Raw genomic sequence first — 20,830 nt, 5'->3', positions numbered from 1 at the left:
TGGCTCTTGCGGCGGGAATGGTTGTAGCCGGGGAAGTGGTTGCTGTTGCGGAAATGATTGTTGTGGCCTTTCTAAGTCATGGGCATTAGGGACAAGCTGCGCAGTGGTGGTGGTGATGATCGTTGTGGCAACCAGAAGGGCAAAGAGCAAGAAGATCTTCATGGTGGATTTGTGGTTACTCTTGATTGTTTAGTTTGCATGTTTGTGCTCTAAATATGTGAAGGATGGATGATGGAAGGGGGTCTTCATGGTGTATGGCTATTTATAGCTGACATGAAATGATTTCTTTTTGTCTTTACATTTGCTTTCTTCTAAAGTTCTACTACTCTTATGAAACTAATCCTTTGGTATGTTTTGTTTGGTGGCGCTACTTACAAGTGTAATTTTGGATTCATCGGCAAAGTTGCTTTGGTATGTACCTTCTGTTTGTATGGCCAGCGGTTCAACGACATCCCACAACTTTGTCTTGGAGACCAAAGCGCAGGGCAAGTTTCCCGCAGTTATCAAATACCGCGTTCCCATGAAGGCTGCAGTCAAGGCTTGTTCCATTTTACGCGATTCATGCGTTGAATGCTTTATGTCTTACTAGAAAACTGAGCTGGCATGTTCAGAAAATCAGTCACACTGTACCAAACATCAATCAGGATTCGGATTGTTATAAATGTTAGTAGAACATGTGACTGGTGATTTGTAGTCAGCATTCGATGAGCTTTACTCGTTGTTTGGTTACGCACACTCAGATGTGATTCACTAATCCATGGATCTGTAGTGAGTAACTGAATATTTTCAGCTAAATCTCATTATGTGCTGTGCTATTTTATAATATTATGTTCCCTGAACTTAATAGCTTCTTTTCCTTTTCTAAAGGAGGCATGTTCTACGCCCGTCCTTTCCGTTTGATATTCTCGCTGAGAAACCTCCGCAGCAGAAGTTTGAATTGGTTAGTTTAGTTATCATATCACTGCATTCAGTTCAAGGCGAAACCTTTCATGATTCTAATGTTTGGATATGCTATATCTTTGGTGCTGACACTTCACACGTGGGTATCCACCTTAATTTGGCACATGGAACTTTTCAGGCTAAGGTAGTTTCACTATACTCTGTTTTTGGACCAACTTATCTAGTATTACATCCAAATAGGAAGCCTGAGTCAACCATCATTTAGCGACTGATGGATCAACCGTTCATCTGCAGAGCATTGTTGCGAAGTATGGGCCACTGGCATCTGTTGTTTCCTTTGTTGGCGTGTTTATCTACCTGGTCGCAAGCCCATTGAAATCTGGTGCTGCAAAAAGCAGGCAAGAAGAGGCGCTGAAACTGTCTAGTTATACTCAATGTACCCTAATGGCCAATGTAGCCAGGATCGTACCAGCGATGCAATTTTGGCTCTTGTACTTAACCATCTCAGACAGGGTCTTACCTGGCTAATTTAGACAGAGTTATGTTTTGTAAAACATAGATTTCTTTTAATGGATAGTTGCAGAATATCCTTTCAGTAGTGAACAGTTGCACAAGATATGTGACTTGCCGGGGATATTTTCTGTCCAATTAAGTTTTTTTTTGAAACTTCGGCCTCTTTATTAGATCAAACAACCGTTACATCATCCACCAGCCACCTTACAATAGATGCCGGTGGTTCCTCAACCCACAACCCGGGTGGATTAAAAACCGCCAGCCTAGCTAGCTCATGAGAGACACAGTTTGCCTCCCTAGGGCAGTGAATGAAAGACACCGAAGTATAACCTACTGATAAAACGTTGCAGTCTGCGTAAATTGCCGCCGCTCCTGTTGCAGTGAAGCCACCCGAGTTCATTGTACTGATCACCTCCACACAATCCGCCTCCACCACCAGCTTGTTTACTCCCATCTGTTGCGCTAGGAGGAGGCCATGCCTCAATGCATATGCTTCTGCTGATGCTGCATCCGACACATGCTCCAGTTTGTCGTTGGAGGCTGCTAAGAACCCCCCTTTGTAATACCTGAGCACTGCCCCAACTGCTCCATTCAGATTCTGTGCATAAAATGATGCATCAACGTTGAGCTTCACGAATCCCTCCCTTGGCTTGGTCCATCCTCCCTTCTTCACGCCCATCTCCTTCTTTCTTGCGTTCGTGTAGTTGGTCGCTAGGGCAGAAATCGACAGCGCCGATCGGGCTGGCGTTTGTACTTCCTCTCCATGGACCTTTTGCCTTCTCTCCCACCACACATACCACACTCCCACAAGGATTAGGGTCTGCGCACTGACATCCGGAAGTAGACTTCCTCTCCGCGGTGCACATAAGATATAGTCCAGCACCGATGAACCAGCTCTATCCACCTCGCTTGCCTCCTCTATAAAGCCATCCAATTTCAGGCATCTCCATATCTCAGCCGCTCTTGGACCCGTAAACAACACATGCTTTATATCCTCGCATCCTCCTGCACACATTGGGCAATTCGTGGGCATAGCTATATGATGATTCGCGAGGACTCCAAAACATGGCAAAAACCCATGCAGCACTTTCCACGCATGTATCTTGACTTTACCCGGCAGTGAAGATCCCCACAATTTTGCCGAGACTGGATATTGTTGTGATGGTTGGCCTTCCGTTTGCTCGAACCAGCGTCCGAACTAATGATCCCACTCAGCGTGATATGCCGACCTAACCGTGAAAATGTTATTCTTTGTGAACCTCCACGCTACAAAATCATCCATCATCCCGGACGGCGCCAGCGGAATAGCAAGGATTCTCTCCGCATCCACCTGCCAGAACGTATCCATGATAAGCTCGTGATCCCACACTCCTGTCGTCGGGTCGATCAGGTCAGATACCTTCGACAACAGGTTTGCTCCTCTCGGGGTGACTACACGTCCATCCGCGCTCGCTGCTATCCATGGGTCAGACCAAATATTAACTTGTGACCCATCTCCTATCCTCCAAATGGCCCCTCTTTTGAAGGTATGAATACCAGCGCATATACTCTGCCATGTGAATGAACATCCAGGCTTCATCTTCGCATCCAGAAGTTTCCCGTCCGGGTAGTATCTCGATCTTAGGACCTGCGCACACAATGAGTCCGGATTTTCACAATCTCCATACTTGCTTGGCCAGCAAAGCAAGATTGAAGCTATGCAGATCTCTAAATCCCATCCCTCCTTTGTTCTTCGGAATACAAAGTTTCCACCAAGCCGCCCAATGTATCCTCTTATGGTTATCGTCGTCACCCCACCAGGATCTTGATATGGCATCCGTCATCCCTTTGCAGACTTTTTTCGGGATATTAAACACCGACATCGCGAATACTGGCATGGCTTGAGCAACAGCCTTGATGAGCACATCTTTCCCTCCTATAGATAGCATCTTCTCTTTCCATCCGCTCAACACCTGATTGATCCGGTCGATGAGGTATTCAAAAGCTTCGCTCCTGTCCGCCCCCACCATAGCCGGTAGACCCAGGTATTTATCATTCATAGCTTCCATGAATATACGCAGATTCTGACATATTACTACTTTTTCTTCCACTGCCAAATTCGGGCTAAAATATATGCTGGACTTGGCATCACTTACCAACTGCCCCGAGCTCTCACAGTAAGCGTCCAAAATATCCCGTAGACATTCAGCATTAGCCCCATCGGCACTAATCATAATTAGGGAGTCGTCCGCAAAGAGTAAATGTGAAATTTGTGGTGCATCTCTACAGACTGTCACACCTACTAGATTCCCATTGTTCTCTTCCCTTTGTAGCAAACTTGACAAGGCCTCAGCACACAACAAAAATAGGTAAGGAGACAAGGGGTCTCCCTGCCTTAGCCCTCTGGTCGGGTGGAACACGTTCGTGGTTGTCCCGTTGAAGCAAACATTGTATGAAACTGATGACACACAAGCCATTATCAATGAGACCCATCTGTTATCAAAACCCAACCTCTCCATCATTCTTTTCAGGAAGCACCATTCCACCGTGTCGTATGCCTTATGCATATCTAATTTAAGTTTGTTTTTGTGGAGAAATTTTTGTTGAACACATTTTCAGAAAGGAAGATGGTGGAGGATAAAGATAGAAGCAGCTGATCTTTACCAATGTAAATATTCAATAAATTCTAACATATACTATTTGTTTAGAATCACATACAAGATCCAGATCAGTCAAGATGGTCACACAGCTCGTTCTCATTGACATCCAAGAGTTGAATTGCAATTAGTCTCCACAACTTAGTTTAGTAGTACAATATTTATAAAAGAAGGTTGCTACAGACTTATCTGTTGAGTATATGTGTTATGTGCATATTGTGTATTGCGTCCGCCTCCTAGTTCCTTGTATAGTTGAGGTCCGTGGCCCACCTTTGTACATTATATATACGTGCCTATGCACGAAGAGCAATATATCGTGCAATTCACATATTCTACATTACCTATATGTACTACATTTCGGGGAGGGCGTTTTGGCTTCCGGGTGCTTTGCACCTGCATGAACAGTAAATTCTTAAAAATAGTATAATTTTTAAAAAAGCCTGATATTTTTAGATGTTCGTGTTTAGTGTCGCAAACATGCTTGACAATTTCATGCAAAATGGAGCAGCAGGGTTTCGTCGGTGAAAGAAAACAAATTGAGGTGTAATATTTGGTGTTCAATTTGTGTGTTTTTTTTTGCGCATGACAAAATGCTTAACCTTTTGACCTAAAAACTTTCAGGTAGCATTTGGATGTGACTATGAACACATCAAATTTTTGTTGCGATTTCTTTTAACATTTTAAATCATTTTTCACATGTAGGAGCACATGCACCTGGGAGCCGAATTGGATTTCCGCTACATTCCTTCCTATTGCGTGCACTAAAATCAACTGGTTATACAGGCTGACTAATGTAGAGTAATTTCAACTAGTACAATCAGCAACAGGGAAATTAGATGAGGAAGATGTGCAAAAGAAAAATGATGGATTGTAGTTTCTATTGGAGAATACTGCGAGACACTAGTTTTTTTCTTTTTGAACATGGGTTAACCTCTGGCCTCTGCATCATTGCGATGCACACACTCATATTTATTAATTGTATCATAACGATGCACACAATCATATTTATTAATTATTCAGAAGAGTATGAAACGAACACACCCATGGCCGAACCATTACAAGATATGAAATAAATGCCTAGCTACGACTAAGTCGACAGCTACAACTAAGTCGACATCTTCCATAGCAGCGCCTTCAAGAAGGGATAAAGGTCCTCGCGCTATCGTCTTCATGTCCAACCGGAGAGGACCCAAACAATAATTTTCATCATGGTCGCCAAGATCAGCCGATGAGGACCAGTACATTAGCAAGTAGACAAAGCCTTCAACAAGGTAATGCCTCAAGTTTGTCGCTACCGTGACCGACCACCGACCAATAAAGGTCACGACAGGAGTTTTCACCCCGGTCATACAACGGTGTTTTAGTCAGCATTCTGAAAACGGATCATTCCATAGCCTCCTTCGCCAAGACTCCATGCTAGGGACTCCTTGCCACTTTAGACCATTGTCAATTTGTCATGACCACCGACAAGACACCCATGTCTCGGCACGGAAATGTATGCTGCCACTCCACACCGATACACAGGTCACACTCTAGCATCCACCATAACACTGAAGTCGATGCTCCGGAGCTAGAAGTCGAAGGAGAACCACCAGTGCAACCCTTGCTCATCGGCACTAGAGTCCACCAAGTGCCGCAGGCGACCATCGCCGATGTGCATGCATATATACTGATGCGCCGCGCCTGGATATGCACTGTTGCAGCGCTTGATCTCATTATCACGGTCATCGAGGACCTCCACCGCAATGACTACCTACGCATCCATTGCTGGCACCACCAGCTCCGCCTTTGTCGCACACCAAGACGCTGACATTGAAGCAACATTGTCTAGATCTTCACTATCCCCGGGCGCCCCCGATACGGCGATCATAGATGTATGTGCATTATTCCCCAGTTACTGCACCCGAGTCCAACCCATCCTTCACCACAGGTGCACTGCCGTCATCAAAGATCTGACTCAAAAGCCGCATCTAACATGGTGGCATCATTGTTTCTCGATGTGACCTCCACAGCAATGCATGATAAAGTGTCGAGAGGCGTGGCGTTGGGATCTTCATGGCTGCGTACTCACGCTTTGACACACCGGCGGTGACATCCTTCATCAAGGAATGCCACACTCGTTCACGGTGTTGTAGTGCAGGCAGCCAGCACGCTGGCACAATTAGGAGACAACGTATGGCACGATCCCCTCTCCCGGCGGCACTCACCACTACAGTTACCGACGGCCATGCCGATGGCTACATGGGTGAGTATGGGGTTGGGGAGGAGGAGGTGCCCTGGCTAGCGCAGCAGCTAGTACCCAGACATGGACGAGGGACGTGGGATGGCTCACCCTCGTGCCCAGACATGGACACACACGATGATGCCGTGGCCATGACCATGCCCTCCCCCACAAATCCGCGATCGAGCCATTGTGAGTCTCATGACACCCTCCAAGCAGCACTGCCACCCCCGGATGTCCCTCTCCACCCCATCGCTGAGTGTCATGACCCGGTCGTTGGAATGATCGAGGTTGCACAAATGAGCTCAGCATTTGGATAGATTTGGGATATTTTGGGAGAATTGGGGTGAGGAATCAGTGAAAGGAGGTGAGGACCAGAAGAATAGGAGATAGGGTTCCGAACATTGATTCATTGACATGCCTCTCAAAGCAAATGGTCCTGGCCTTTAAAGCCGTATGCACACACACTGCCCTCTGGGCTCCATTCCTATATGTAGAGAATGATTTGGTGCATCCATATCTCATTGATCGTGCACTAGGCACATAATATAGGTACAAGGGATGCGACCGGTATCTTGTCTCCTAAGATACACATACATACAGAGGGAGACAGACATTACAGGTACAACATACAAAACCCAGACCTACATATATGTACACATGTTCAACACCCCCCGCGGTCGAAGCGTCGCCGGTGACGCAGAGACTGGATCGAAAGCCCTCAAACGTCGAGGTGGGTAGTCCCTTGGTCATAACATCGGCGAACTTCTGATCGGTGAGCACATGCAGAACTCGAACATGACCAAGTGCGACGTGCTCCCCGATGAAGTGAATGCCGAGCTCAATATGCTTCGTCCGTCGGTGGTGAATAGGGTTGGCAGCGAGGTACACTGTGGAAACGTTGTTGCAGTAGACAAGCGTGGCCTTGGTAACCTCACATAGCAACTCCTGAAGTAGCTGTCGTAGCCAAGAGCACTCCGCTACGGCGTTGGCCACAGCCATGTACTCGGCATTGGCGCTCGATCGTGAAACCGTGGGTTGTTGTTTAGACGACCACGAAATCAGAGAGGGCCCGAGGTAGACACAATAGCCGGAAGTGGAGCGCCGAGTGTCGGGACACCCAGCCAGTCGGCGTTGGAGTAGGCGACGAGGCTGGTGTCGGGTGATGTCGTCAGGGTGAGACCCATAGCTGTGGTGCCACGTATGTACCGGAGAATACGTTTCACCAGAGCCCAGTGAGTATGATGAGGAGCATGCATGTAGAGGCACACCTGCTGGACAGCATACTGAATATCCGGACGTGTCAGCGTGAGGTACTGAAGAGCACCGACGATGGAGCGGTAGAAGGGAGCGTCAGACGCCGGAGAACCCTCGACGGCGGACACCTTAGCCTTCGTATCGACAGGCGTGGGAGCAGGCTTGCGGTTAAGCATGCCGGCTCGCTCCAGAAGCTCGTAGGCATACTTCTGCTGATGCAGGAAGAAGCCAGTGGCACGGCGAACAACCTCGATGCCGAGGAAGTAGTGAAGAGCCCCCATGTCCTTGAGGGCGAACTTGGTGCCGAGGCGAGCTGTGATCTGCTGAAGGAGTGCAGGCGAGGACGCAGTCAGGATGATGTCGTCGACGTACAGGAGAAGGTACGCGGTGGTGGTGCCCTGGTGATAAACAAACAGGGAGGCATCGGACCGTGTGGACCGGAACCCCTACCGCTGAAGGAAGGCCGGGATCCGCTGGTACCAGGCCTGAGGTGCCTGCTTCAACCCGTAGAGAGAACAGGAGAGCAAGCACACGTGGTCCGGATAGTCGGTGTCGACGAAACCAGTAGGTTGCTGACAAAACACCTGCTCGTCGAGATGGCCATGCAAGAAAGCATTGGACACGTCGAGCTGGTGAACTGGCCAGGCGCGAGAGACAGCAAGCTGGAGAACAGCGCGAATCATGCCCGGTTGGACAACCGGGGCGAAGGTGTCGGTGAAGTCCACGCCGGCGCGCTGGCGAAAACCGGGCACGACCCAACGCGCCTTGTAGCGCTCAAGAGAACCGTCGGGGTGAGTCTTGTGGCGGAAGGCCCACTTGCTAGTGATAACATTGGCACGGGGAGGCCGCGGGGCAAGCTGCCACGTGCGGTTGCGCTGTAGGGCGTCAAACTCCTCACGCATGACAGCAAGCCAGTTCGGATCCCGAAGGGCTGCGCGGGCGGAGGTGGGGAGCGGGGAAGGGGCCGACGTAGACGCGGCACACGCGTACTCATCGGAGGTGTAGCGCGTGCTGGGACGAAACGTCCCAGTCCGAGCCCGAGTAACCACACCAGTGAGAGGTGCGGCCGCAGTAGGCGGAGCCGAGAGGGGGACCGGCGAGGATGAGGTCGAGCCGGTCTCCGAAGACTCCGAGGGACCACCCGCGGTGGCGCCAGAGGGCGCGACGGGAGCGGCCGAGGGGGCCACGGCGTCGGGGGCGGCCAGAGGAGCCGCGGCGCTGGGGACGGCGGAAGGGGCGCCGGAGGCCGCGGTGGCGGGGGCACCCGAGGGGGCAGCCACACCCGAGGCGCCGCGGGAGGGCGCGGTCGCCGCTGGGAGCGCGGGCAGGGCCGGGCCCAGTGCTCAGCGTGGGGGCAACTCGCCAGAGGTGGTAGCAGGGGCGAATCGCGCCGCGGGAGAGGCCGAGGGTACCTGCTAAAACGGGAACATCAGCTCATCAAAGTACACATGCCGCGAAGTGATAACGCGGTGGGACACTGGATCATAGCACCGGTAACCTTTGGTGTTGGGAGGATAGCCGAGGAAGATGCAAGGAATCGACCGGGGAGCGAGTTTATGAGGAGTAGTGGACGCGGTGCTAGGATAACAGAGACACCCGAAAATGCGAAGACCGTCATAAGACGGAGCCGCGCCAAAGAGGAGCTGGTGAGAGGAGTAGTTCCAGCATGGATGACATGGACGAATGTTAATAAGAAGGCTGGCGGTCGAGAGGGCGTCCGGCAAAAACCGAGGAGGCACGTTGGAGTGGAAGAGCAACGTGAGGACACAGTCATCAAGAGTGCGGGTGACGCGCTCAGCGCGGCCATTCTGCTGCGACGTGTAGGGGCAAGTGAGCCGAAAGATAGTGTTGTGGGACACAAGGAGATTACGAACGGTGACGTTGTCGAACTCTTTTCCGTTGTCAGTTTGCAAGGCAAGAATAGGACGACCAAATTGTGTGGTGACATATGAATAAAATGCGGTGAGTGTGGCGAGAGCGTCGGACTTGCGACGGAGAGGGAATGTCCACACATAATGAGAAAAATCATCCAATATCACCAGATAGTATAAATAACCCGTGTTGCTCGCAACCGGGGACATCCAAACATCACTATGCAATAATTGAAACAGAAAAGTGGAAATGTGTGTAGACTCGCTAAAGGGGAGATCAACGTGCTTGCCCAGACGGCAGGCCTCACAAGAGTGGTCGTCAACCTTATTACATGACAATGAAAAACTCTGAAGAATCTAACGCAAAACTGTGGAGTTGGGGTGACCGAGGCGGGCGTGCCAAAGATCGACAATGGCGGCGAAGGCGGCAGGACGGGTGGTGGTGGCGCCAGAAGGATGCACCGGATAAAGCTTGTCCGGACTGTCACATCGGTGGAGTACCATCCCTATACAGGCGTCCTTCACAGAAAAGCCAATATCATCAAATTCAACAGTTATAGGATTCTCACGAGCAAGGCGACGAACAGTGACAAGGTTGGTAACTAAGTCTGGATAGACAAGAACATTAGACATGTTAATGGGAGTAGAAGTGGAAGGAAACGACATATGACCAACATGTGTAACGGGTAGAGAGGAACCGTTACCAACGGTGAGGCGAGTGGGAGTATGAACGGGAGTGGAAGACGTGAGGTTACCGGGACGAGTAGTCATGTGAGCGATGGCGCCCGAGTCCATGTACCAGTCACCTCCGCCACCGTAGTTACTCGGTGACGGAGCCGAGTGCAGAGCGGCGAGGAGGGCCGGGTCCCACGGCGGCGGCACCTGGGGAGGGAAAAACCCTCCATAGGCCGGCGCGGCGTCGTAGGTGGGCGCGGGCGCGGCGCCGTAGCCGCTGTAGGGGGCGGCGTTTCGCGTCGCAAATAGTGCCTGGTGGCTCGCCGAACGAGGCCCAATGCTGCCCGGAGCAGGAGCCCGAAGGACCGGCATCGAGTACACGTGTACGACGCCCGTCCACGGGTTGGTGTCGTAAGTCCATGGAGGGGTGGCCTGCTGCTGCTGACGAGGGGCCCCCCATGCGCCTGTTGCTGCTGCTTGCTCCTGCTGGGGGGCAGCGGGAGGGGCGGGAGGCGCGGGCGGCAAGGGGAAAAACCCCGGGGGCGCAGGGGGCGGTGGGGCAGCCGGTGGTGGGGCGCCACGCGAGGTGCCGGCGGCGAGGGCATGGTGCTGCACGCGCTTCTTGACCCCTTCATCTGGCGCTCCTCCAACCGCAAGTACGCCAGAAACTTGGGGAAGGAGGGCTCCAGCATTAAGGAGAGGTTGGAGGCGGCGTTGCCGAAGTCCTCATTGAGGCCGGAGGTGAGCCTGCTGAGGAGGAGGTCGTCATCAACCTTGGCGCCGATGTCACGGAGCTCATCCGCCAACGTCTTCGGGCGGCGGCAGTAGTCATCGATAGACTGATCATCCTGATGACAGTCAAAAAATTCCTGCTGCAGAAAAACGCGAGGCTGAAGCTTGTTGTCGGTGAAGAGGCCGTTGAGCTTGACCCACACCGCGCAGGCGTCATCACCATCGCTCACGACCGTGTGAAACAGGTCCTTCGAGATGGTGGTGAAGAACCACCGGATGAGCATGGCGTCGATCGCGGTCCACTCGGAGTCGCCCACCATAGTACGGGAGTCGACGGTGCCGTCAACGTGATCCACAAGATTGTTCTCGCGGAAGAGCAGCGAGAAGTATGTCTTCCACGCGAATTACGTGGAGTCGGTGGCATCGAGGACGACGGGGACGCGTTCGTGAATGTTGATGTCACGGATGTCAGCGGTGTCCAGCCAGGCGAAGGGGTTGGAGTAGGTGGGGGCGGTGGATGACATAGCGACAGCGCGGTGGGAGAGGAAGGGGCGGCGGCTAGGGTTTGGGGAGGAGGAGGTGCGGCGCGGCGCGGGGAGGGGAGGCGCGGTGCGGGGAGGGGAGGCGTGGCGCGAGAGGGAGCGGCGGCTCCAGATGGCGGCGGCGGCCCTAGGCGGCGGCTGCAGATGGTCAACACTATACACCAAATCCACACACGAACACATTTTTTTCCAAAAAGGTCACACGACACATGCTGGTACAAGTCATGGACCGGGACATGACATTGAGATCCTACCTCCACGCCGTCGTCAACGGACTATGGTGGCTGGGGGGATTAGAGGCATGAGATCCCTGAACTAAATTTTCCGGATAAGGAGGTTCCTTTTTTGACATCACATGGTGGGACTGGGTTGATATACCTATGAAAAAAATGATACATAATCGATGGATTGCAGTTCCTATCAAAGTAGATGTGCATGACGTGGAATATTTTGTTTGCCTTTATTCCCAAGTTTGAACTTGTACTGGTTGGAGTCACGCATATGATGGTGCACGGCATTTTATTTTATTTCATTGCTACATCGATCGTCCAATCGAGTAAACAATGAAGGTCCATCTATCTAGTAGTACAACTATTGTGATTTCATTGTCCACCATTGTAGGCAGTCATGCTACCAAATGGTGCAGTAATGGTGTAGCAATCAGACGGGACATGCACGTTGCATAACATAGGAAGGGTCTGAATCACAAGTAACCTAACCAACTGGTACTGGGCTAGTTGTTGAGGTAGGATAGAGTGCTGGCCCAATTGATGTTGAGGCTGCATGGGCATTTCCTGGCCCAACTGTTGTGGTTGAGGCTGGCCGAAACCTCTATCCACATGTTGTTGTTGCATGACGATGGCATGCACAATGTTGTGGATGGCCGGGCATCGGGACGGTTCACTGATATGTGCAAGTTGTCGACAACATTGTAGTCGCTTCAACTGGCAGCTGTTCTGTTGCGAGGTCTTTGGTCGGAGGAACGGGATCACTGACTGGAGTAACGACAGTTTCTCCTCTGGGTTACACTGCTGCAGGAGGAACTCCTTGCACAAGTTCAATTGTTGTTTTTCCTCTACAGAAGGTTGTTGTTGTGGCAATGGTTGCTCTTGCGAGTATGGTTGTTGTGTTAATGGTTGTTGATATTGGGAAAATGGTTGTTGTTGCGGGAATTGTGGTTGTTGTTGTGGGAGTTGTTCTTGTTGTTGTTGTTGTTGCGGGAATGTTTGTTGTTGATGCGGAAGTGGCATCTGTTGTGGAAATTGTTGTTGTGGCGGCTGCTGCGGAAATAAATGTTGCTGGGGAAGTTGTTCTTGGGGAAGTGGTTGTTGTGGATACGGTTGTTGTTGCTGGTATTGTGGCTGCTGCAGCGGAAATGGTTGTTGTGGCTCTTTTTGCGGGAATAGTGGTTGTTGTGGCTCTTGAGGCGGGTATGGTTGTTGCTGGATAAGTGGTTGCTGTTGCAGAAACGATTGTTGTGGCCTTTCTTGGTCATGGATGCGAGGGTCGAGCTGTGCGGTCGCGGTGGTGATGGTCGTTGATGCAACGAGGAGGGCAAAGACCATGAAGATCTTCATGGTGAATTTGTGGTTACTCTTGATTGTTTATTATGGATGCTTGTGCTCCAAATTTCTGAAGGATGGATGATGGAAGGGGGTCTTCATGGCGTATGGCTATTTATAGCTGCCATGAAATGATTTCTTTTCGTCTTCACATTTGCTTTCTTGTAAAGTTCCTCTACTCTTATCAAACTGATCCTTTGGTATGTTTTGTTCGGTGGCGCTACTTACAAGTGTAATTTTCAGATTGATCGCCAAAGTTGCTTTCTTGCAGCACACATCCATGGAGTGCCAGGAAAGCTTGATAATCGTAATGACTCATCATATTCATTTTACATGCGAAACACTTATCTATATTACACCCCTTTCTAAAACTAAGTTTGTAATGTTCTGCAAGTTGTTAGGCACATCTAGGTTGGCATAGCTTGTCGGGAACTAAGTTTATAGTCTTGCTTGGCGTTGTTAAGATAGATCATACTATTAATATGAAGATTGTTCTAGACTATTTCTTTCTGAACTAACTTCGTAGTTTTGTGTAATATGATGGTAAGATGAACAAGCATACATGACTCATCAATTCTTTTTTTTATGCCAATGTTAGTAATGTCGTATGAGTTGTTAATAGACACTAGATGATTCCCATGCATTTCCGCGGGAACACCATGAACATGATATTAAACCCTTTGAGGAACTTTATACTTGGTTCGATAGTAGATATATTGTCACCAGAAAAAAAATATTGCACACGGTGTATCAAATACAATGACGCATGTAATAGCATGCAATGTGAATTAGAGTGCGTTGAGTATACTGTGGAATAGCATAAGGCCAACTTCAACGCAATGACTCAAACGGACACGAATTTTTGTCCGCTTTTTGTCCGTTTGGGTCGCCAAAACGGACAATGGACGCAGACGGAGAGCCGGACACCACCAGTGTACCCAACATGGAAGACCCAACTGAAACGGACACGGTTGTTGAGGGCTTGGTGTCGCTCGCGCGCCCGCATAACAGCCCGAGCCACCCAGCACCGCCGCCTTGGCTCCTACTACGACCCGCAGCAGCACCAGGCTGCCGCCTCCTGCTCTCTTCACCTCTCACCACCCTCTCACTTCTCTTCTCGAGCAGGAAGGAGCACGGCCGTCAACCATAGGACGCCTCCACCGGCTGAAGCCGCTGCCGATGACACCGGTCTCCTCAACCTCGCTGCCGCCAACTGTAGACGCACAGTTCATGCATATAACAAACGGTAATCATAATTGGCAATCGTTTGCTGGGAGAGAGGTGGCAAACGAAACTCTTTCGATGGCAGTTTCGGTTCCGAGACAAGATCAAACGATGCCTATTTAAAACAACAATTTGCCTTCTCAAAAAGAAATTGTCATGTCGCCCTGATGTAAACTTCCATCCCTCAAACTAAAACTGCCAGCGAATCATTCGCAAATGCCACCCCCTCCTGGCGACTATTCGCCAGATAAGGGGGTCCATAACAAAAGAGTTCTTCCTGCAGGCAAGTAGAAAGTACAATGTTTCAAATTATGGAAAGGCAGCTTGTGTATAAATTTTTGATAAATTACAACAGGGGATCTAGCAGACGTGTAAGGGAGTAGGAAAAACATTGTCTGTTGAAATTGACATTATTACAAGTAGCTAGTCAATAACAATACTGGTCAGTCAGAAGGTTTCAGCAAACCTACAACAAAATTGAGAGGATTCTTGAGGACAACAGACAACAAACGAAAGCCATGAAACAATGGTAAACCTTCAATTCAAGAATATTAATGGAAGCATACAAAGTATCAAGTTGATTGATAGACAAATCAACTTGAGATATATTTTCGCAGCAACATTCAGTAAAATCGCTAATCAATAGATTGCTAAGCATGAAACTGATATGCAAGGGATAAATGAGTCGCAAAATAGAAAGGATAACCAAATATTTCATCACACATCAGTGCGGAGGAGAGAAAATGAGAAATACCGAATACGGATCTGAAGGTGTTGTGGCCTTAGCAGCACCATGGACACGGCAGGGGAAGCACATACGGTTTTTGTACCATGCATATATTCAAATAGAATTCCAGAACATGTGTTCAATCAAGCAAAATAAGATTCAGGTCTGGATCAAGCGAACGAAATCCATAATAGGTGAAGATATGCAATCCTGTATATTCGATCAATCAAGATTAAATTTAAATATTAAGCCAGCACAGAACATTCAAAATTAGCAATGGATGGGAACAATACGTACATATAGGAGCCGTAAATCCGAGGCATATGTATGTAGCAAGGGGAGAATAACCAAGATGACGGCCTGGGCGTCCAAGTCATCGAGCACCTGAGGGAATCCAATTTGTTTGTTCAACCAGCAATATGTCATCGGGAATGTCGAGGAAAGGGGATGGAGTTGCTCACCAAAGGCAGAAGTATGAGCGTCCTATGGCAGATGTCCACTCATAATGGAGGATGATGGGAACAAAATGAACTGGAGTGTGTGGGTGCGACTCTAAATGGTCACCTGTTAGTTTCTTGTAGAGATCATGGTGAGAGGAAATAGAGCGTCAAGCAGAAGTTTTTTTGTTTGTTTTGTTTTATGAGGTTGTTTGGTGGTCGTAGATGGCAACAAAGATGATAAACAGTGTGAGGCGTTTTGAGAATTGGGCTGCATACGGGTCGAAGCAGTGGGTTATGTACGTTTGCTGTGAGCAAAGCAAGAAATACTGAAGAACAACAGGAGCACGGGACCTTCAACTGTGTTAGCTTATAATCTAGCATGACAGGTCGATCGCCGAGTAGTTCTGTAGGTTAGTTAAGCTGCAGCAGCAGCGATGGCTTTTCTGTTTCATCAGTCAGCGTTTTTTCTGTTTTCAGTTAGTCAGAGCCTGAGGACGCGGCATGTGCGATCCCAAGGCCTTAGCTCACGGCATGAGCACGCCCATGATCGTGGGATGGCACCATCCAGTAGTGGAGGCTGTTCTTGATCCTTTTTCCCGTTCATGAAGTGAATGAGAAGAGAGAAGCAGAAAAGCAGCAGAGTTGAGCGCTGCACAAAATTCAGTCTCTTGTTTTGCTTTCGCCATTGACAGAGCTCCAAGCTCACACATAACAATTAGCATCAGGGACAACACCGGCGGCAGCAAGTCGCCATCGACACCGCGCGCAAGAATCTCCGACGGCACAGGGCTGACCGTGGCAGAGAGATCCTTGCCGCGGGTGGTGCGCGACACCGGCGGTACGGCATGCCCGCAGCTGACGAGGATGAACTACACGCCGTCCTCATGCAAGTCATGATGGAAGGGCCGCACCTGTGGGACGCCATGCTGACGGGCACGGCGGAGCGCTGCGACGATCGGCTCCCACCCTCGCTGACAAGGCCAGGGCGAAGGAGGCGTGGGAATCCGTCAAGACGATGCCCCTTGGAGTGGCACGTGTCCGCGAGGCTAAACTCGCAACTCTCTCCAAGCAGTACAACGACATACACTTCGCCGACGATGAGACCATCGACGACTTCGCCATGCGGATCACAAACATGGTGGCCCAGATGTGGCAGCTCGGGGAGACCGTTCAGGAGAAACGGGTCGTCCACAAGTTTCTCTCCGTCGTCCCGAAGAGGTATTCGCAAATCGCCTTGTCAATTGAGACACTTGTTCACCTGGACACGCTCTCCATTGAGGAGCTCACCTGTACGAGCTCGACCAGGTGGAGTCAGGTGTCGGGCGTCTCATGTTCACGGCGGAGGAGTGGCACGCGTGCATGCAGCGCAGCGAGACCAACGGATCCGGAGGCAGCGGCTCTGGGTCAGGGCGTGGCGGCGGACGCCGTGGGCATGGCCGCGGACGTGGCGGTGGGCGCGGCTCCGGCAGCGGCGCAAAGCCCACAGACCAGTGCCGCCACTGCAAGAAATACGGGCACTAGGCGCACGAGTGCAAGACGCGTATCCGCGAGGAGCGCGCAGAGGAGAACCTTGCCGAAGAAGGCAGGCACGCCACGGACGGCCACGACGAGGACCCGACGCTCCTCATGGCGGTGATCGCCGTGTCCCCACCGCAGGGTGTGGGGGAGCACGTCATGCTCAACGAGGAGCGTGCAGAGGTGAACCTAGGAGCGGAGGAGGCGCCGTGCGACGGTCGGTGGTTTCTGGACACCGGCGCGTCAGACCACATGACCGGCGACCGGTTGGCGTTCGCGGAGCTGGACGAGAGCGTCACCAGCAGCGTCAGATTCGGGGAGGGCTCCAGCGTGGCCATCCACGGCCGCGGCACGGTCACGTTCACCGTGCACAGCGGTGATCATCGCTCCCTCACTTACGTCTACTTCATCCCACGTCTCAAGACGAGCATCATCAGCCTCGGGCGGCTGGACGAGCACGGCTGCACCACCAAGATCCACGGCGGCGTCCTGACTCTGTACGACCGCCGCCAGCACGAGCTGGCCCAGGTATGCCGAAACGGCAGACGTCTGTATGTTGTACGCCTGGACATCGCGCATCCTGTCTGTCTGGCAGCACACGGAGACGACAGGGCGTGGAAGTGGCATGCCATGTTCGGCCACCAGCACTTCGACGCGCTCCGGCGCTTGGGGCGCGCTGACATAGTGCGCGGGATGCCGCTGGTGGACCACGTCGAGCAGATCTGCGACGCGTGCTTGGTGGGGAAGCAACGGCGTGCCCCATTCCCCTCCCAGGTGCGCTATCGGGCGACAGGGCCACTCCAGCTTGTTCATGCCGACCTGTGCGGGCCCATCACTCCGGCCACCCACGGCGGCAAGCGCTACTTCATGCTCGTCGTCGACGACCGCAGCCGCTACATGTGGGTCAAGATGCTGCCTGCGAAGGATGCCGCTGCGGCCAGCATCAAGCACTCCATTGCCGACGCCGAGGCAGAGCGGGGAGCGCGGCTGCGGACGTTCAGGATGGACTGGGACGGCGAGTTCACGTCTACTGCGCTCGACGAGTACTTCCCGGACCAAGACGTGCAGCGGCACCTGACGGCGCCCTACTCGCCGCAGCAGAACGGCGTAGTGGAGCGGCGCAACCAGACCGTCGTCGGCATGGCCCGGAGCATGCTTAAGGCAAAGCACATGCCGAGCTGGTTCTGGGGGGAGGCCGTGGCGACCGCGGTGTTCATCCTCAAAGATCGTAAACCTGCAGCGTCGACGGCAAGACTCCATACGAGGTGTGGTACGGCAAGAAGCCCGCCGTGCACTACTTGCGTGTCTTCAGGTGCATCGCCTACGTCAAGAACATGTGGCCCGGGCTGAAAAACCTCGACGACCGCAGCACGAAGATGGTCTTCGTCGGCTATGATGCGGGCTCGAAGGCGTACATGGTGTACGATCCACTGACCAAGCGCGTGTACGCGTCGCGCGACGTGGTGTTTGATGAGGGCGCGAGCTAGGATTGGGCGGCCCGGCGTGCCCACGGTAGAGCCGCTCGTCGTCCGCCACGAGCTCCCGCTCACCACTCAGGTACAGGAGGTGCCCGCCACGCCGGACGACGCGAGTGGGGAGCGAGAAGGGGACGACCACACCACAGTGAGTTCACCAGCCACGCCCAAAAGCACGATCGTGGCCACATCTCCCGCCACGCCCGAGAGCGCGGACGTGGCCAGATCTCCAGCGACACTACGATCCGGCACGTCAACGGCCTCTCCGGACGGGTCTGGCGGCGGGACGCCTCCTGACGAGGCTCCAGAAGTGGAGTTTGTCACACCGCCTGCAACGCGGTGCGACTCGTACGACGCCGACAACGATCCATTCGCGGGGCACCGTTTCCGCCGTCTCGCGTATGTGTACAGCGGGGCGGCCAAGTCATCTGCGCCGGCGGAGCGCCTGCTGCTGGCCGAAGAGGAACCAACTACATTTGTAGAAGCAGCGCCCCACGAGAGCTGGCGAAGCGCGATGCTGGAGGAGCTCGCGTCCATTGAGGAGAACGGCTGGACGCTCACTGATCTACCCGCAGGTCACACAGCCATTCGCCTCAAGTGGGTCTTCAAGCTGAAGAAAGATGCGGCCGGTGTCGTCATGAAGCACAAGGCGAGGCTCATGGCGAGGGGCTTCGTACAGAAGAAGGACGTGGACTACGACGACGCGTTCGCGCCCGTGGTGAGGCTGGACCCAGTGCGCGTCATGGTTGGCATGGCGGTGCAGCGCGGTTGGGAGCTGCACCACCTCGACGTCAAATCGGCCTTGATCAACGGCGAGCTCAAGGAGGAGGTCTACGTCACACAGCCACTGGCTTCGCGCGGAGAGGCGAGGAGCACAAGGTGTTCCGACTCCACAAGGCGTTCTATGGGCTGTGGCAGGCGCCGCGAGCTTGGAAAGCCAAGCTTGATTGCACTATGCAGCAGCTTGGGTTCGCGAGCTGCCCGTCAGAGAATGCCATGTTGGCACGATTTTGGATATGCTGTCGGCGGTCGTCGAGGAGATCACCCGGTAGGGCACGACCGAACATACAGATAGACGCAGAGAAGACCGGACAGGGCAACCCAACAGCCAAACTGAATGAAAGGCCAACCACACAGCGATGACAAATTGTTAGGAATAAACCGTATGTGCGTGTGTGTCCCAGATGGCGCGTGAGTCTGTGCTCGCGTTCGTTTCCACGGTGCAGTTCTAGTTTGGGTTGAGTCCGAGTCAGGCCGGTTTGTTGCCAGGCACATGTGATCGTGAGGCGAACGCGTTCGTGTGGAGCGGAAGCATAGGCGCTGCGTTTCTGTTAGCTAAAAAGCTGGCTGATCTCGTATTTGTTACGAGATGTGTGGTGCGTCCAGGTTGTTGGCGTTTTTGTAGCACCGGTGACGTGCGTCTGCCTATATAGGTCTATGTAGCTCGTGATTTGTTTACAGTTTGAGCTGGAGAAAAACGCTGTTTGTCAGCGAGGCGTTCGTCGCCGCAAAACACCTGTGCGTTTACGTCTTCTTCTACCTCTATCCCTGAAAACCAGTTCGTGCTATCTAGGGTTAGACCCCAACACAAATCACCTCAACCATGAGAAGGCCAAGCAACACAGAGGTGGGAAACGCTCCTTCACGTTCGCTCGTTGGAGCGGTCGATTCGATCCAAAGCATGTTGTGGTGAAAAGGACGGACCAACATGACATACATCAGGCGATCACTCACATGGGTCGTACCTGAACCATGCGTGATTAGAATGCGATGTACACACTAGTAAAAAAAGGGCCATTTGTCCTGGTGCATAAGGCCCATTTGTCCCAACAAACCGGGACTATAGGGTCGTTACTAATGCCTAGTCCAATAGGCATCCACGTGGCCGGTGCTGCGAGCTCGGGCAGGAGGCCCTTTAGTTCCGGTTGATGGCACCAACCGGGACCAATAGGCATCCACGCGTCAGCTCTTCAGCGGCTAGGGTTTTTGTTTTTTTTTTCTGAAAGGGGGTGGATTTGGGGGTTTTATATGGTTAATTAAGGTGTTTCATATATTGTGTTAGGTAGCTAATTAATTAATAGAGAGAAGTGTCCTCTCTTATCTCCGTGCTTGGTCGACGCTACGTACTATACGTATAGAGATGGCCACATTGGTGGGGGCGGCGCGGCCCCCCACGACGACTCCCACTACCGCCGTCCGCGCCCCTCCCGCCACGAGGATCCGGAGGACGACGACGAGCGCTCTGGCCGCAGCCGCTCCCCCTCACGGGACCCCTCTCCACCTCCGGGGCGTGGGGGCGCGGGTGCGGGCCGGTCGCGTGGGTTGACCTTCTCCGCCGAGGCCGCCCCCGCCACGCTTCCTGTCTCCTCTCCCTCCTCTTCGGCCGAGCTCAGCGACATCTCCAGTGTCAGCCTCCTCGTCCTCCCGGCATCTTCGCCGCGCTCGCCGTGCATCCTTCCCGTGGTGGCCACGGCACCCTCGTCTCCGACCTCGGCTTCTTTGCTGCCTCCGGCCTCGCCGACGTCGGTGCCTCCCCCCCT

At 52.4% G+C, this 20,830-nt stretch overlaps 1 protein-coding gene and 1 pseudogene across 1 annotated transcript; both read right to left on the bottom strand.

Annotated features, from left to right (window-relative positions):
* The window catches only part of LOC123183454 (gamma-hordein-3-like), a 1,123-nt pseudogene extending 961 nt beyond the window's left edge, over nucleotides 1–162 (bottom strand).
* An 11,687-nt stretch (nucleotides 163–11,849) lies between these two features.
* Nucleotides 11,850–13,008, bottom strand: LOC101290598 (gamma-hordein-3). Its single transcript, XM_044591671.1, has one exon. It carries the CDS (start codon nucleotides 12,922–12,924, stop codon nucleotides 11,950–11,952), a length of 975 nt encoding a protein of 324 aa, XP_044447606.1. The 5' UTR covers nucleotides 12,925–13,008; the 3' UTR covers nucleotides 11,850–11,949.
* Nucleotides 13,009–20,830: the final 7,822 nt, after the last annotated feature.

This window comes from Triticum aestivum, chromosome 1D, assembly GCF_018294505.1.
Source record: "Triticum aestivum cultivar Chinese Spring chromosome 1D, IWGSC CS RefSeq v2.1, whole genome shotgun sequence".
NCBI classification, from domain to species: Eukaryota; Viridiplantae; Streptophyta; class Magnoliopsida; order Poales; family Poaceae; genus Triticum; species Triticum aestivum.
Note: the sequence above shows the minus strand (reverse complement) of the source record. Positions and strands in the feature narration are given on the sequence as shown.

Excerpts from the sequence above, each read along its gene's own strand:
- LOC101290598 (XM_044591671.1), bottom strand. The coding sequence starts at position 12,924 with ATGAAGATCTTCATGGTCTTTGCCCTCCTCGTTGCATCAACGACCATC.